General features: G+C 39.5%; 1 protein-coding gene across 1 annotated transcript; it reads left to right on the top strand.

Annotated features, from left to right (window-relative positions):
• The first annotated feature begins 4993 nt into the window (after positions 1-4993).
• LOC142178213 (uncharacterized) lies at positions 4994-6291 on the top strand. The gene is made up of 3 exons (XM_075247538.1): positions 4994-5401; positions 5537-5842; positions 5992-6291. Exons 1-3 carry the CDS (start codon positions 4994-4996, stop codon positions 6289-6291), a joined length of 1014 nt encoding a protein of 337 aa, XP_075103639.1.
• Positions 6292-18669: the final 12378 nt, after the last annotated feature.

Raw genomic sequence — 18669 nt, 5'->3', positions numbered from 1 at the left:
AGATTCGACCTAAGGAGGAAAGAACACACAAGGAGCAAGGCGGAGAATTCTTCTACGAGTTTTTCACTTCCTTCTTCCTATTTTCATTATTGGTTATGAATTCTAGTATTGTAGTTATGCATACTATTATGAATAGCTAATTTGTTATCTAGGGTTTTGATGGAACCTATTGGAGGATAATTTTCTTGTTACGTTAATATAAATTTGCCTAGTATTTTCTCTATTTGTTCAACTATATTATTCTTGTGGTTGATTGAAGGGCCCTCAATTAGCTGTGCCTATTTAATATGTATTACTCGGGAGAGAGTGCATATTTAGGTAGTTGTTGAACAACATCACTCCTAAACGTATATGAGGGATCAATACGGAAGGTTTAAAGGTGGGATTAGGGATAACGAAATCTTGGTGCGATCTGAGTGAGTTGTACTTAATGCCAGCTAGCGTAATTTGGGAGAATATATCTAGTAAATTGTGGTAATTACTCGTGAGAGAGTTACGACAGTTAGAGTGCTCATGATCAGTAGAGAAGACTTAGGCAAATTTATAGAAAACGTAGCGGAAAGGATTCCGACAATTGAGGAAATCATAACTCTAGACTCTTTAATCTTGTCTCCAATGCTTATCCTTGTTAATTGATAGTTTTACTGCTTTCTAATATTTGTTAGTTAATTAGATAAAAATAAATATTATAATCTTTATAATTAGAAAATTATTTAGACTTGTGTTTCTTAGCGATATTGAACAACTGTAGCTAAGCCTTAGTTCTCTGTGGGATTCGACTCCGGACTTGTAAACTGGATTATATTTGCAACGACCGCTTAGTCCTTTTTATAAGGCATAGTTGGGCGTGATCAAATTTTGGCACCGTTGCCGGGGAACTAACGGTATAGATGTTGGTGTACATATTGCTAGGTTGCAAGTTTGAACTTTTATTTTATTTTCTTGTATTTGATTTTTGTTATTTTTGTTTTACTTGTTGATTTTAGAAACATGACATCTTTGAATTATGTGAGTTTTGATGTTGGCAATTCTACTTTTGATCCTCCTTATGTATATAGTGGAGGAAAACACCCTTGGCAAAATTATTAAAATATTTTCGAGAGCGAGTTATGTGCACCAATTCAATCTTATGTGTAGAATGTGTGTGATATGTGTGGTGGTCAAGATGGTCACTTTCATGGTTGTGCTTATATTTCTTATGTTCCCCCAACCCCTTACTTTGATGGTTCTTCTTTTTCTTGTGAAGTTAATAGGAACAAAGAAACCAGGGATGATGACCTGAAAGAGATCAAGGATATGCAAAAGTACCTTGTGGAACAATATGATATGTTAAAGTGCCTTGTGGAATAAAATAGTAAAAGACAGCTGCAGATAGAAAGGCAAGAGAAAACTATTCACAACTTGAAAGTTCAAGTGAGTCAACTGGTTGAAGATCTTAATGCTCAACAAGCCAATATCGTGAATAGTATCTAAGAAGAGTGTGAATTAGATGCAGAAATTGAGGTACCAATAGAGGGGTCCATAGTAGAACACCAACAATCAATCAAACTAGAATTTGAGAATGCCGATATTGTAGAAGAGATACTAGAGTCAAGCAAGGACATTGATGATACATATTTAGTTTACTCTAGTATCATTAGTGTTGAGGATGTAGAAAGTCCCAATGTTCATGTAGTTGAGCGCATTGGTCCACACTCCAAGCATTTTTTCACATTGTGTTTGGATGATGATATAGAAATAGAGTCATCCGAGCCACTTGAGGAGTCAAGGAATGAGGAACAAGGTGCCTACATTCTGAAATTCTTCTTGCCAGAAAGTCGGGAATACACATCTCATCAAAAGGCCAAGAAGTGCAGAATACTACATTGTTTAATTGGGCCAGTCAGATTCATTCTACCACCCCAGGAGCATGATCATAGAGTAGAATCAAAACTTGGGGTCCAATTTATAAGTTCAAAGTGGAGGTAGAAAGTGATTCGCGTCGTGCCGCAACGTTAAATCAAGCGCTTGTTGGGAGGCAACCCAACTTTACTGCTTTCTTTTATTATTTTTATTATTTTTGTAGTGTCGATTTTTGATTTTCTAGGAGCGTGGAAAGCAAAGCTATTGGAAGGATGCAACAGCAAACCAGATGGTTAGAACTAAGTGTGAGGTACCCGCACGAAGGACCAAGCATGGGAGAAGTCTGAGTAACCCATGAGCTGCTGGTGCTTCGGCCTTTGGCCTACCAGGGAGTTTCTTTTACCCTCTTATTAGTTATGGTGTGCATTGGGGACAATACACAATTTTAAGTGTGAGGTGAGGAGATTGTCTCAGTGACTTTCTATGCTATTTTAGTTGTATTAGTTTAATTAATTAATTTTTTTTTCTTTAGGGATTTAAGTCTAAAAAAAAGATTTTCTTTGTAGGTAGTGTAGTAATTCCCCCTTAGTAGGCAACTGTAGGGAAAAATTCACTCTCTAGAATTTTTTCTCTCAAATTTCCGCTGTCACTGTAGCAGTGAACAGTGACTTCGTTACTGTTCATCGCGGACAAGCTGGAGCTTTAGGCTTCAATGGCCACAATGGCCGGTGACCAGCCATCGTTTTCGGTTGGTCTGCCCTCCCCCGGTATTGCACAACAACATACAACAACTAACTCCAACCCAGCTCCTCTATATTACTCTAAGATTTTAAAACCAAATTCTTTAAATCTTCTAGCGATGGCTACTGTTGCAGCTTCAATTCAACCCATTCCATTGCGACGAGCAGTGTATTTGAATGGCCAACTAGTGATTACATTCACAGAGGCAGAAGTAGATCGAATGAACGTGATAGAAGGCCTCCAATATACTGTCGTTGGCAAACTTTCATATGGATCTCCGGAGATTCACGAGATTCGCTGAATAATTCCAACTCAATGTGGCATCAAAGGTGAGTGTAATGTCGGATTCTTTAGAGATCGTCATGTGTTAATTAGATTAACTCTATGGCAAGACTTTCTCGATTTCACATCGAAGAGTACGTACTACATCAAAGTCAAAGATGGGTACGAATACCAATTGCGTACTCTTATCTACGATGCAAAATTTAAGGCGGGAGAAGAAACTCCGATGGCGATGGCGTGGATTTCTTTTCCTGGATTGCTGCCTACCTTTTTTGTCAAGGAAACTCTGTTTTCTTTGGCTACAGCTGTGGGAAGGCCAGTGTGTCTTGACGCGGCAACTACAAACAAAACTAGGCCGAGTTGCGCAAGAGTAAAAGTTCTTGTCGATTTGTTGGCCGAACTACCTAAAAAGGTGCGATTGGATATTGATGATGAAGCTACTAGTGGTGTTCGAACAGAATGGGTGAGAATTCAATATGACATGCTACCAAAATATTGTAAGGAGTGTAAACTACAAGGACATGATGAAATTGAATGTTGGTGTTTGCACCCCGAGCTTATTGAGAATCGAAGCAACGAGAAAAGGAATGATCTTGCTGAGTCGAACAACTGGAATACTGCTGCTGATGAACAAGGAAAAACCAAAAATCACACTACCCCTTTAATGATTCTCACGAGTGGAAAAGTAGTCGGGAACGTAGGTGAACAGTCGAAGGAAGTTCGGGATAATCGGGGAACCAACAAAAATAACAAAACCCAGGTACAAGGGCAAACTAGCAATGCAATCATGCCAGTGAATGCTGGTGTACAGCAGGTGCACACTACTAATAACTTATCACTGGTGGAGGTTGAAGAAGATCAGACAAACAAGGTTCAAGCAAGGAATAAATTTGCAGTATTAGAGGAGGAACAAAGTGATATAAACGAGAACAACCAACTGATTTTGGTGGGGGAAAAACCAATCTTCAGTTCTAAAGATGGTCCTACTCCTTCTGGGATTCAGTCCACAATCGACTGGGTTCATAGAAGCTTTGGGACTAGCAAAGATGAGCTAAAACAACTCAATGTGACCACAAACCAATCTTGTCATGAGATTCCATCTCAAACATTTAAAGATTCTGGGCAGATTGAGGATCTTAATGAGGAAAACTCTACAAAGGTCTTATGGAGCGATGCAGTTGAGGTTAAGGATGATTAGCTGGCAAAATTAAGACAACAGAAGATAAGGTGAAGAAGGACAACAAGCCAAGCTCACCTGGCGATAGGCTGGCGACGCCAGGCCTAAAGTCAGGCTCACCAGGCGTTAGGCTGGTGACGCCAGGGCTAAAGCCAGGCTCCCCAGGCGTTAGGCTGGTGACACCAGGCCTAAAGCCAGGCTCCCCAGGCATTAGGCTGGCGACGCCAGGCCTAAAGCCGGGTTCACCTAATGAGGCAGCTACAGTAAACCCCAACCTTAGTGCATCTGGAGAGATTTTAGCCTATGTAGATGGTGTTCCGATGTATGCATCAGAGAACAAACTTGATGGAGATGTTGATGTGAAGATTAGTGATGCTATAGTGGGTTCAGACCAAATTTCAAGCAATGGGAAGGGTGGTGATCTCACTAGAATAGTGCTTTCAGAGCAGACTGCTACAGTAACTCTTGGGCTAGGCAGTGTCTATGAGCTACAATTCAAGGAGTATGAACAGACTGATGAGTGGGCAATTGTTCCAAGAGCATCGGGGGAAATAGAGGAAATGCCTATGAAATCTGGCACTGATCAAATTATGAAGCTACATCTTAGTGTTCCACTTAACACTTCTCTACAACATTTACATGATTTAGTTACACACAATGTGACATCAATTGATGAAGACTTATTGAGACAAAATCCAATGGAGGATGAAGGAGATGATGAATCAATTGTAGAAAACTTCAAACAAGTGGCTGGGGAAGGGGATTTATCACCCACAACTAGTGCTAAAAGAGGTAAAAAAAAACTAAGAAGAATCAGAGTAAAGATCCACCACAACCTTCAAGAATAATGCCTAGGAGGACAGCTTCTCTATCTAAATGATGATGATCAAAACATTAATATGGAACATAAGGTCTGTGAATACACAACAGGCCTTTCCTAGGGTGATCAACATGGATAGGGAGCATAATTTTTGTGTAGTTGCATTGATGGAGCCTTTTCAAAAGAAGGGACTCATTGATAGATATAAAAGGAGGTTGAATATGGAGACTGCTTATGCAAATATTAATAGGCAAATATGGTTGTTCTTCGATGCAGTGGTGGAATGGGAATTAGTGGAGGCTACTGAGAAACAGGTGACTGTGAGAGTGTTTCACCATGACCTGGGGCAGCACATGATGATGACATTTGTTTATGCAAAATATTCAGCAATGGAGAGGTTGGATTTGTGGGATCACTTGTATTACTTAGCAAGTGATATGGAATTACCATGGTTGGTAGGATGGGATTTCAATGTGATATTGCATGAAGATGAGAAAATAGGGGGACTTCCATTACACCCTCCTGAATATGAGGATTTTGTATTTTGTGCAAACTCTTGTGGTTTGTTTGAGTAAGGGTACAAAGGAAGTCCATTCACATGGTGGAATGGGAGATCCAATGCTGAGTGTATATTCAAGAGATTGGATAGGATTTTTGTGAATTTTCCATTTTAGAACATGTTGCCAACTATTGAAGTTGAGCATCTAATCAGAACTGGATCAGATCATGCACCATTGTTAATGACATGTGGGGTGCAGACAACCAATTTTGTCAAGCCTTTCAGATTCTTGAACTTTTGGACAAAGCATGCTACATTTATGGATGTGGTGAGGCAGAATTGGGAAGCTGGTTTCATAGGGGATCCGTTTTTGATGTTCAAGCAGAATATCAAGAGGGTGGAGGAAGCACTCTCAAAATGGAGTAGGGAAACATTTGGTGATATCTTCAAGCAATTGGCTATTTTGGAGGACATTGTTAGGGTGAAGGAGATGTTGTTTGAATAAGAGCCTACAACTGAGAATAGGATTGTGCTTCAAAAGGCTCAATCTAAATTGAAGAAATACTTGAGTATTGAAGAGCAGTATTGGAAGCAAAAAGCTGGGATGACTTGGTTTGCTGAAGGAGATAGGAATACAAGTCTCTTCACAATCATGTCAATGGCAAAAGAAAGAAATTGCAACTGAAGAGGATCAAAAGTGGCAGTGGGGTATGGATTGAAGACCAAAAGCAATTGGCTACAGCTGCAGTGGACTTCTATCAAAAACAGTTCACAAATGAAGGTGATGCTTCTGAATTTTCCTTGCTCAATAATGTACCTTCAATGGTCACTATGGATCAGAATTTGGAACTTAGCAGATTGCCAACAATTCAAGAAGTAAAGGCGGCAGTTTTTGAGCTTAGTGGGGAGAGTGCTAGTGGTCCTGATTGATTCACTGGCCTGTTTTATCAAACATGCTGGGATGTTATTGGTGCCGATATACACAACATGGTGCTACACTTCTATGGAGGAGTTGCATTGCCTAAATCCATCACTCACACCAATCTAGTGTTGCTGCCCAAGAAACCTAGAGTTAAGACCTTCTCTGACTTAAGACCTATTAGTTTGAGCAATTTCATTAACAAGGTCTTGTCTAGGGTGTTACATGACAGATTGGAGAGTTTTTTGACATCTCTAATAACTCCTAATCAATCCGGATTTGTAAAGGGTAGGAGTATATTTGAGAACATCTTATTGACTCAAGAAATTGTCACTGACATAAGGTTAAGGGGAAAACCAGCTAATGTGGTGATCAAGCTTGATATGGCTAAGGCCTATGATATGGTTTCATGGAAGTACTTATTGCATGTGCTAAGAAAGATGGGATTTTCTGAACACTTCATCAACATGGTGTGGAACTTGATGTCAAATAACCGGTATTCAGTATTGGTGAATGGGCAGTCCTCAGGGTTCTTTAAGTCGACAAGGGATGTGAAACAAGGAGATCCCCTATCTCCAGCATTGTTCATTCTGTCAGCTGAGGTACTTTCCAGGTCTTTGAATAATCTCTTTGAAGACAAGTCATTTGTGGGATTTGGAATGCCTAAGTGGTCTGATACTTTAAAACACTTGGCATATGTTGACGATACGATAATCTTTGCATCTGCTCATCCTCCCTCTTTGAGCAAGATTATGGCAGTGTTGGGGAACTATGAGAAGATATCAGGTCAGATGATCAACAAAGATAAGAGTTCATACTACATGCATTCAAAGGTTTGCTAATGGATTATTTCAGGCAGTTGAAGCTATTACAGGATTTGCAAGAGGTAAATTCCCCTTCACATATCTAGGGTGTCCTATTTTTTACACTAGAAGGAGGAAGGACTATTATGAGGATCTTATCAAGAAGGTGAAGGCTAAGTTGCATTCATGAAAAGGAAAGCTGTTGTCATTTGGAGGAAAGGCAACGCTCATCTCTAGTGTGTTGCAAAGTATGCCAATTCACATGTTATCAGCCCTCGATCCACCAAACAGCATTCTGGGGCATCTACATAAGACTATTGCTAGGTTCTTTTGGAGCACAAAGGAAGAAGGGAGAAGCAGACACTGGGCTTCATGGCAAAATCTTTGCCTTCCTAAAGAGGAAGGGGGCCTAGGTTTTAGGTCCTTAAATGATGTCTCAAGGGAACTGTTTGCTAAATTATGGTGGGGGTTTAGGATCACAAAATCTTTATGGTCAAATTTCATGTGGAATAAGTATTGCAAGAAGGAGCTACCAACAGTGGTGCATTTTAGGGGAGGGTCTCATGTTTGGAGACAAATGCTAAATGCTAGGGAAGAAGTAGAACATGAGATCGTATGGGAATTGAAGAGTGGAACAACTAATATTTGGCATGAAAATTGGACTGGATTCGGTGCACTTTATCACGTATTACCGGAAGACTTTCCAACCAATAAAGATCTTTAGGAGGTGGCAGAACTGCGGCAAGGGGAAGCATGGGATGATCAGCTGCTAGATCAAACTTTCAATGAGGAAATTGTAGAACATATAAGGCTAAATGTGCATTATGAAGGCAGTGAGGGATATTGGGATAGGCCATACTGGATGCCAACTCCTTCAGGCAAGTTCAGTGTTAGCAGTGCTTGGCAAATATTAAGGCATAGGGCAGATCCTAATCAGGAATTCAAGTTAATGTGGATTAAAGGTTTGCCATTCAAGATATCTTTCTTCTTGTGGAGATTGTGGAGGCAGAAAATAGCCATCGATGACATGTGGAGGAGGCAAGGGCAAATAGTGATGTCTAGGTGCTGGTGTTGTCAGCAGCCCCAAAAGGAATCCATTGAGCATATATTTGTCACAAGTCCTACTGCCTCTAAGTTATGGAACTTGTTCATGGGGGCTGCTGAAATTTCTGTGCAATTGATTCAGTTAAAGCAGATTATAAGGCATTGGTGGTATGCTCAGTGTTGTCCAAAATTAAAGCCACTATTTCAAGTTGTACCGGCTATCATCACTTGGGAGCTTTGGAAGAGAAGAAATGCAGGTAAACATGGTGGTTTGGTATCCACAAATAGGGTGATTCATGAGATAAATAGGACATTGCATCAACTGGCAAGGGTGAGGTATACTTGGATCCCTAATATTCCATTGTTATGGCCAGACATGATTCAATACTTTGAAGGATATAAACCTATATTGATCACTACAAGAGTAACATGGCGGCTTCCTTTTCATGGTTGGTACAAATGTAATACTGATGGAGCTTCAAAGGAAAATCCTGGACCTAGCTCCCTAGGCTTTTGTGTGAGGGATGATGAAGGTGATGTGGTGTATGCTAGGGCAGTAGACCTGGGAGTGACAACTAATGTGGTAGCTGAAGCTAAGGTTATTCAAGGGTTAGAATATTGTGTGGAGCATGATCTTCACCCTCTCATACTGAAGACTGATTCATTGATAATGAAGAAGGTGATAGAAGGGGAATGGGATCCTCCTTGGGTAATTACACAGGATGTGAAGAAAATTATAGAGATGAAGGACAAATTTAATGTGATCTTTCAACATGTGTTCAGAGAAAGCAACTCAGTGGCGGATTTTATAGCTACCATTGTGTTCTCTTTTACATGTACATCTGAGTTTCATTCATTCTCTGAACTGCCTAGTGCAGGGAGGAGGTTGATCAATCTAGACAAATCTCAATCACCTAACCTTAGGGTTAGGATAGCAAAGAGAAGAATCCCAGACTGATGGCTTCACAGGATTGGACTCTACACAAACCTGCATGTTTCTTTGTCTCATTCAGTATGCTATTAAGGTACTTTCTAATGGTATTAGCATGGTCACATGCTAATTCTGGGGGTGCTTTGATAGTGTACAAAAAAAAATGTAATAAGCAGGTGTGGGATGGTACAATTTATCCTACTTGATATGTCCAAATGCTAAGGAAAATGTTGAACCCATCATATGGTATTTTTGGAGATTGTTGAATCATTTTTTAGTGGTATAAGCATGCTTTCATGCTCAATCTGAGGATGGTTTAGTTAATGTTTAGAATGATGTCTACATTAAAGGTTCTAGTAGGGAAGGATCTGAGCTTACAAGATCACAAAAGGCACAATTTCAAAGCATGGCCTTTGCCTTGCAAAGCCTGCTTAACGCCAGCATATTCCTGGCTTTTGCCTTGTAAAGCCAGCCTAAAGCCAGCTCATGCCTGGCTTTTTCCTTGCAAGGTCTGGCTAAAGCCAGCTCATGCCTGACTTTTGCCTTACAAAGCCTGCCTAAAGCCAGTTCAAGCCTGGTTTTGACCTGAAAAACCAGCTCAAGCCTGGCTTTTGCCTTGTAAAGTCTGCCTAAAGCCAGCTCAACCCTGGCTTTTGCCTTGCAAAGCCTGCCTAAAGCTAGGGTCCTCTTCTACCCATTAATTTTGATGAGTGAGCACATGATTAATACTTGGACAAAATCAGTCCACTGAATATGGAGATCTTATAGTAGCTACACTTGGAAGACTATGTTGGCTTTAACTCTGTGGTGGAGATGTTTGGAATTCATTTTAGCCTATGGACAGTATACCCTGGCGCATGGTAGGAGCTTGATAGGTGCTGCTTGGTATTTGCCAATGACAATTGGATTCACAAACACTAATAGGAGAAAGAAGCATTCAACTTATCATGTTGTAATAGCTAGTTCATTAGATTTTAGCTTTTCTATCTTTTAATAGCTAGTAGCTTCATGCAACTTCTATTATGGTTTGGACATCTTGTAAGCTTTGGACCCATTTTGGGATTTTATTTATATATTAGCCACTAGGCAAGTGCTTTCAAGTGGTATAGTTGCTTAAAAACAATTCCCCTTGGTTTTTCTTTATGTCGCGGTTCTTTTCCAAGGGTTTTGTTTGAACTGAGTGTAGTTAGTTTTATTGTTTTTAGGAATAGGAACCATTGTGCTATGAATTGAATTGAAGCAATATCTCTTGACTTTGTTATACCTTGAGAATAGTGAGTACTTTGGTTGTGACGCTTAGGCTCAGTTTTTGACTCTAATATAAGTACCTTAAACCGTAGATTCTTAAATTTGCTTGACTGCTTTGACTAGAGTGTCTGGATGAGTCTCATCCTGAGTAAGTTATGTGCCATGTGTGTGTAAGGTTTGGGAGTTATTCTGTGCATTGCATTTGATGTCTAGAACTTGCCCCGTGTGTTTGTAAAGCGAAATAGTAGTTTTGTTCAGTCTTGGAAGTGATATGGGTATTTCTTTGTTAAGCCATATATATATATATATATATATATATATTACCCGCCTAATTATTATTTAACGTAGTTAACCCCTTTGAGCCTGTAATTATATTTCTTTGGCAACCACATTATAAGCCTTACCCCTTTGTTTGAATTAACTATCTATTTGAACCTTTTCACCTCTCATGAGCACTTGAATTATTATGAACTTTGTTAAAGTTAAAGTGTGGGATGGTTGGTTTGGCTTTTGAGTGGAACTAATAAAATAAGGAGAAAGGTGCACTGTTTTGAAAAAGTAAGAGCCACTTGAATTAAAAAAGAAAAGAAAAAAAAATAGTTTGATAAGTGGTGACTCTTGATCCTAGACTGAATGAGCTCGATTAGTAGAGTAGTATACTAAGGGCAAGCCTATGGTGAATCTTTTGTGGCATATGTATGTTATTTTTGAGAGTGAGTGAATTCTTTCTATCTTGAGTTCCTAATTGTTCTTAAATTTTATTGTGTGTGGAACTACTCTCTTTTGTTGTGTGAGGGCACGTGATTCATAATGGAAAGGTAATGTCATTGACCTCTATGTTAGAGTAAGTGATTGAGTTATGAATAATGCATGGTACTTGCGAGTCAAATCTTGAGGTGAAGATGTTACACCTTTGTGCTTAGTATATTTTAAATATTCTTGGTGTGACGAGTTAAGGAAATTGCTTATAAAGGTCGTGTCTATAAGTGTAGTTTGATTGCTCGAGGACGAGCAACGTTTAAGTGTGGGGTATTAATGTTCGGCTATAATTCTATATTTTAGTACATTATTTACCTTACATTTCGGGGCTTTAATGCTAAACTATACTATATTTGTGCTTAATTGAGTCTATTTTATATGTAGGTACGTTGAAGACGAAATTGGGAGCAAAGTAGATATTTTATGTGTATTTTATATACTACAAAAATGAAATTGTGATTATTTAATTAGGGGACAAAAGAAGACAAAATAAACAAGTTCAAAAGAAAGGACTTTGCCCTGGGTTTCAAGCCTATTTTGTCTCCTATTTAGTTTTGGACTGGGTTATTTCGTCTAGATCTTTTCCCTACACATATAAATAGTCATTAAATACCATTTTTAGACAGAGACAAACCAAGATTGGACAGAGAGACCGACATTAGACCGGGGATTCGACCTAAGGAGGAAAGAACACACTAGGAGCAAGGCGGAGAATTCTTCTACGAGTTTTTCACTTCCTTCTTCCTATTTTCATTATTGATTATGAATTCTAGTAATGTAGTTATGCATACTATTATGAATAGCTAATTTGTTATCTAGGATTTTGATGGAACCTATTGGAGGATAATTTTCTTGTTACGTTAATATAAATTTGCCTAGTATTTTCTCTAATTTTTCAACTATATTATTCTTGTGGTTGATTGAAGGGCCCTCAATTAGCTGTGCCTATTTAGTATGTATTACTCGGGAGAGAGTGCATATTTAGGTAGTTGTTGAACAACATCACTCCTAAACGTATATGAGGGATCAATACGGAAGGTTTAAAGGTGGGATTAGGGATAACGAAACCTTGGTACAATCTGAGTGAGCTGTACTTAATGCCAGCTAGTGTAATTCGGGAGAATATATCTAGTAAATTGTGGTAATTACTCGGGAGAGAGTTACAACAGTTAGAGTTCTCATGATCGGTAGAGAAGACTTAGGCAAATTTATAGGAAACGTGGCGGAAAGGATTCCGACAATTGGGGAAATCATAACTCTAGACCTCTTTAATCTTGTCTCCAATCCTTATCCTTGTTAATTGATAGTTTTATTGATTTTTAGTATTTGTTATTTAATTAGATAAAAATAAATATTATAATCTTTATAATTAGGAAATTGTTTGGACTTCTGTTTCTTAGCGATATTGAACAACTATAGCTAAGCCTTAGTTCTCTGTGGGATTCGATTTCGGGCGTGTAAACCGAAATATATTTGCAACGACCGCTTAGTCTTTTTTATAAGGCATAGTTGGGCATGATCAAGTATACATGCAGGTGCCACCAGGGCTGATGATAGAAAATCAAGGTTTGGTATGCAAGCTGAATAAATCCTTGTATGGGATGAAGCAGGCCAGTAGGCAATGGTATTCCAAGCTGACTGAAGTCTTGTGTTCTAAGGGATATGTACACTCCATGCTAGACTATTTTTTGTTCTACAAAAAGGAAGGAGATTTAGTTATTTTTGTAGCAGTGTATGTAGATGATGTTCTTCTATCGGGGACAAACTTGGGAGAAATTGAAGCCTTGAAAACCTTCCTACATGAGACCTTCAGGATAAAAGACCTAGGAAGACTACATTACTTCTTAGGATTGGAGATAATATACAAACATGATGGAGTAATAATTACACAAAGAAAGTTTACAACTGATCTGCTAAAAGAGTTTGAGTGTTTGCATTACACTTCAATGTCTTCTCCTCTTGATCCTTCAACAAAGTTGAAAACAGCTGATGACAATCTACTTATAGACCCTACTCAATATAGAAAGCTAGTGGGGAAGCTGAACTGTCTCACCAACACAAGACTTGACATTACTTATAGTGTTCAATATCTCAGCCAGTACATGCAGAGTCCGAGAGACTCTCACCTTAAAGCTACTATGCATGTACTTATCAAACAGTATAGACGACAGGTTGAGAGCCTTTTGAAATTCAGATTGGGTAGCTTGCCTTGAGACTAGGAAATCAATTAGTGGTTACATTGTACTGCTTGGGGACAGTCCAATCAGTTGGAAGTAGAAGAAATAGTCTACTATGTCCTTATCTTCTGCAGTAGCAGAGTATAAATCAGCCAGAAAAGTGGTTGCAGAACTTGTTTGGTTGTCCAAGCTGCTCGAAGAATTAACTGTGCCTTTAACTCTTTCCATTCTAGTCTACTGTGATAACCAAGCGGCCTTACACATTGCAAGGAATCCAGTATTTCATGAGTGGACAAAGCACATAGAAGTGGATTGCCATTTCGTTAGGGACAAGCTAATAGAAGGGTTAATTTCCCTGCATTACATCCACACAGAAGAACAGTTGGCAGACATCTTTACCAAGTCATTAGCAGGAATCAAGCACTCCTCTTTACTTCACAAGTTGGCAGTGAGTACCTCCCTTCCAACTTCAGGGGGAGTGTTGAAATTAGGATTGTATAGGATTGTATTGTATTTAATTTGTAGCCACATTTGTTAGGAATGGCTATTACCGCAATCGGTCGGTTAAGTTGTTAGTAGTTAGTTAGTGGCAGTTAGATAGAACTTAGTTAGTGACACCTGTATAACAATCTGTATAAGTAGGAGCGCTATTATTTTTTTTCCTTCTCAGTGAATGAAGATCATTTTTCTCAATTAAGTCCAAATCCTCTCTTCTTGAAGCTTCTTCATTCTCTCTGAGCTCCATGAATCTCAGCCATGGCAGCTGAGTTTTAAGTTAAATTCTTTCGCTAATTGCCAATTCTGTCATAGGGTGTATTAGTAGTACTTGAGTTACTTATGCTGGAATTATTTCTTATCTCAACTGTTTGGTTTGGTGTATTAAAAATAACATCCATTGCATACTTTTTTTAAATAAAATATTTGCTTACAAAAATACCCTACACATTCTTTGAAAAGGATTTGAAAAAGATTTTGAAAGCGCGGTTCTATCTTTATATATGTTTATCCATGTATTAAAAACTATGGTATTGCTAATGTCATAGTTTGTTATGTATAAGAATAGTACTGAATATGGTGTATAACTAATACATGTATTAGTTATACATTGGTTGAAAAGCACTACCAAACAAGGAATTAATAATACTAAAGCTAATATATATACTATTTTTCCTAATACATCCTACCAAACAACCCCTAAAAGGAAAGATACAAGTCACACTCGCATTACAGTCCCTACAGGTTCAAAAATGTCAAACCTTAAGAAAATTTAATTAATTTTTTTTGACTGAATTACTCATATTTATTCATTAGTCTCAGCTATTACTACTTCTTGCTTTCACGGCATTGATCTCTCCCCACATCTATTAGAGTAAAGGTAAAATTGGAAAAAAGATTAGTAAACATGACAATTAGTAAAACAGGACGTAGGAAGTAATAAGATGACTTTATTAGTCAAAGATATTTTCATCAAGTTCAGTATAAGAAGAATATGTGTGTGAAATGAAATCATTTTATATGAACTTATAAGAAACCCATTGATATTGAATGACATGTAGAGAGACTTCACATACAACCACTTTCCTATAAATAGATTAACTTATGGAAAATAAGAGAGCCATTCAATGGAATTAACATACCTCCCCTGGTTGTAGTCGTTCTTACATCCGAATCAACTAGAATATAGCAAAGAAAAAGACATTTATATAGAAGAAAAGTCCTAAAGAAGTAATTATATTGCCATTTTCTAATAGGGAAAAATTAGTTAATGTACTCCGTAAAATATGATATGTTACGTGGCCATCTGAGAAGAGGACACATGGAGTCAAAATCGGGAGGAATGTAAAACCGGGCACAATCATCTCATGTGTCGCCGAAAAGGGGCAAGTCCGTAAAGGAATTAAGCATGTTGCACCCGGTAACATTTACTGAAGAATATTCCACAGCATTAAAGAGCAACGGCTCATTAATGAGATCTGAGCATTTATGTTTATCGTTAGTTTTCCATTATTGCATTCCAATAATTGTCATTAATGGTGGGCCTAACTATTACGCCCACTGAGCTATAAATAATAGGCTCAACCATCATTGTAGGGGGATCATTTTTGGAATACATTCGATACATTCTACAAAAATCTGATATCTTTTTTCTCTCGCTTGTGAATCTTATCATCGTTACGTCCGGAAACCTTATTCCCGGGCTCCTTGAATCTATGTTTTTATGTACATTTTGAGCTAAGTATATTACATATCGATCAATTAATTCTTGATCTTTGGGATCTAATTGACCCAACTGTCTAGAAATCACGAACAAATTTAGCTATACCGATTTACGGATAAATATTTTGGCGCCCACCATGGGGCCTAGACAATCGTGTTGTTAAGTTGATCCTTACTTCTTTCACTCACAAGCTTTGATCATTCTTGTCTTAGCAAGATCACAAAAAATGACAATCAATACCGTCAACAACCCTCGCGGTCCTGTAGTTCAAGGGGAAAACCCTTATTTCGAGGACTCGATCAACGACACTCGTAATGAAGGGGAAGATTCCATGCTGGTGTATGACGGGTAATACCCTAGACAAGTACGGGAGGTGACTCCAGATGATGCTGACCAAGGCCACATAGCAGATGCGGTAAGGATCGTACAAGAATAACATGCAATCATTCTAGACCACCTCACGCGGCATGATCAGGTGATGACAGAATTAAAACAGGCGCTATCAGGCACTTCAAATAATAAAAACGGGCGAGATCCAGTTCCTCCCGCTATTCTTATAAACAAAACAACGCAGAGAATCGACAACAACACTCCCAGGGGCGAAGCTGGCTCTGACGGGGCTGGGGGACTAGATCTGTCCTCAACAATGATGATGGTCCGTTTAAGGAGGAACTCTTGCGGTTTATGAAGGAAGTAAATGCCTGCATGGATTAAATTCCGGGCACTCCACCGGTGTTGAAAATACCAAGCTCGAAGAGGTACATCAAATTGTCGTACAAGCCGAATACAGCCTCGGAACTGATACCAAAATGATTCAGAATGTCTGAAGTGCCAAAATACGACGGAACCTCAGATCCACAGGAACAAATCATCACCTACACAACAGTAGTAAAAGGAAATGATCTGGCTCCTCACGAAATCGAGTCTGTGCTATTGAAAACATTTGGCGAGACTCTTACAAGGGGAGCCTTGACATGGTATTCATTATTGTCCGAGAATTCCATAGATGTCTTCGAAATGCTCGCGGATTCATTCTTCAGGGCCCATGCCGGTGCGAGGAAGGCACAAGCCCGAAAGGCTGACATATTCAGGATTGCGCAGGGAGAATCCGAATTATTACGAAGATTCATTAGTCATTTCCAAAAGAAAAGGATGTTGTTACCGGCTGTCCCGGACGAATAGGCGGTTGAGGTGTTCACAAAGGGCTTAAATCCGAGAAGCTCTGATGCTTCCCGAACGTTGAAGGAAATCTACTTGAGTTTCAAGCAACAAGTTGGGAAAATGTCCACAACTGGTACGAGTCAAAGATAAGGATCGAAGATGATCAGGTCGACTTCCTATCATCAGCAAAGGGACGGGACAAGAACAAGGAAAAAATGAAAGATGACGTCGATTAAAATAGACGAGGGAGGTTCCTATCTTACGAGCAGACGGAAGGTCGCGGCAGGATCTTCCAGTAGGTAGATAAGTTTATCAGTGACAGGAGAACTGATCGCGAAAGGAATAACAGACTACTGCAGGATAGAGAGACCCCAGGGCCACAAGGTTCTTCCTATCCAAAGTTATCAGAATATAACTTCAACATCAGTATGGTAGAGTTAGTGTCGGCCATGAGAGACATTAAAGAGGCGTGGTTCCCGAGGCCAATGAGGTCTGATCCCGGCCAAAGGCACCCAAACTTATGGTGTGAATATCACGACACTAATGGCCACAGAACCGGAGACTGCCGGCACCTCCGAGAAGAAGTGGCAACGCTGTTAAAGAACGGACACCTCAGGGAATTCTTAAGTGACCGGGCCAAAAATAATTATGGCAGGGACAGGGACGACACACAAACTCCGAGAGCAAGAGAGGAACCTCCACACCAAACGATCAACATGATCTTCGGAGGGAATGAGATTAACGGGATCACCTTCTCGGCCGCAAAGAAGACAAGAGTATCGACAATTCATAGTAAAAGGCTCCGGGAGGACGAAAATACGTTCACGGATGAAGACGTAGACGGATTACTACAGCCACAAAATGGCGCACTGGTAATCTCTTTAAATGTGTTAAATTTCAAAATTAAGCGTGTTTTAGTGGATCCAGGAAGTTCCGACAATATCGTACAATTGAGAGTTCTAGACCAAGCTAAACTCATCGGGAGCATTGTCCCAACAACAAAGCTCCTAGCTGGATTCAACCTCGCAAGTATGACAACCTGAGGGGAGATTTTGCTGCTTACGGATGCCGAGGGCATAACAAAGATGGCTCTCTTTGAAGAAGTAGACGGGGACATGGGATATAATATCATCCTAGGAAGGCCATGGCTGCACGAGATGAAAGCTGTGCCTTCAACTTACCACCATATGCTGAAATTTCCAACACCGGAGGGGATCAAGCAGATAAGAGGTGATCAACCGGCAGCTAGGGAGATAAATGCAATCTCGGTCTCCTATAGCAGGGGAAAAGACCCTGTGGCATAGCAGTTACCAGAGCTGACTTTCGACCCTAAATCAGAAGAAGTTTCCCCGGGGGCAGGAGAGTCGGAATAATATCATGTACCGAGGTATTTTTAGGTACCGGAAGAAACGGACACAACGAAATCCACAGCAGAAGAGCTAGAGCAGGTTGCATTGTTCGAAAATTTCCCAAGAAGGAAATTCCATTTGGGGACAGGACTACACCCGGAATTCAGGTCATATTTTATCGAATTTCTTAAAATTAATGCTGATTGTTTTGCATGGTCACATAAGCATATGACAGGAATCCCGACAGAGATAGCCATGCATAAGTTAAGCTTGGACCCGAGCATACCTCCGATAAGTCAAAAGAAGAGCCCTATTGCAGAAGCAAGGAATAAATTCGTCAAAAAAGAGGTAACCCGCCTACTTAAGATTGGTTCAATCCGAGAGGTAAGATACTCGGACTGGCTAGCTAATGTGGTAGTAGTTCCTAAGAAAAACAATAAATTTTGCATGTGCATAGATTATAAATATTTTAATAAGGCATGCCCGAAGGACTCGTTCCCATACCAAATAACGATCAAATGATCGACGCTACGGCTGGGCACAAGTTAATGAGTTTCCTCGATGCCTATTATGGGTACAATCAGATTAAAATGAACCTGGAAGACCGGGAAAAGACTTCGTTTATTACAAATTTTGGTACTTACTGTTACAACATAATGCCCTTAGGACTAAATAACGCCGGAGCCACTTATCAACGGC

The sequence above is a fragment of the Nicotiana tabacum genome, chromosome 24 (genome assembly GCF_000715075.1).
Source record: "Nicotiana tabacum cultivar K326 chromosome 24, ASM71507v2, whole genome shotgun sequence".
Classification (NCBI taxonomy): Eukaryota; Viridiplantae; Streptophyta; class Magnoliopsida; order Solanales; family Solanaceae; genus Nicotiana; species Nicotiana tabacum.
This window is presented reverse-complemented; position numbering and strand designations above follow the sequence as displayed.

Coding starts and splice junctions, on each gene's coding strand:
- LOC142178213 (XM_075247538.1), top strand. CDS start 4,994: ATGGATAGGGAGCATAATTTTTGTGTAGTTGCATTGATGGAGCCTTTT. Junction 5,402..5,536: donor CTCCTGAATATGAGGATTTT/GTATTTTGTGCA, acceptor TTTCCATTTTAG/AACATGTTGCCAACTATTGA. Junction 5,843..5,991: donor TTTTGGAGGACATTGTTAGG/GTGAAGGAGATG, acceptor TGAAGGAGATAG/GAATACAAGTCTCTTCACAA.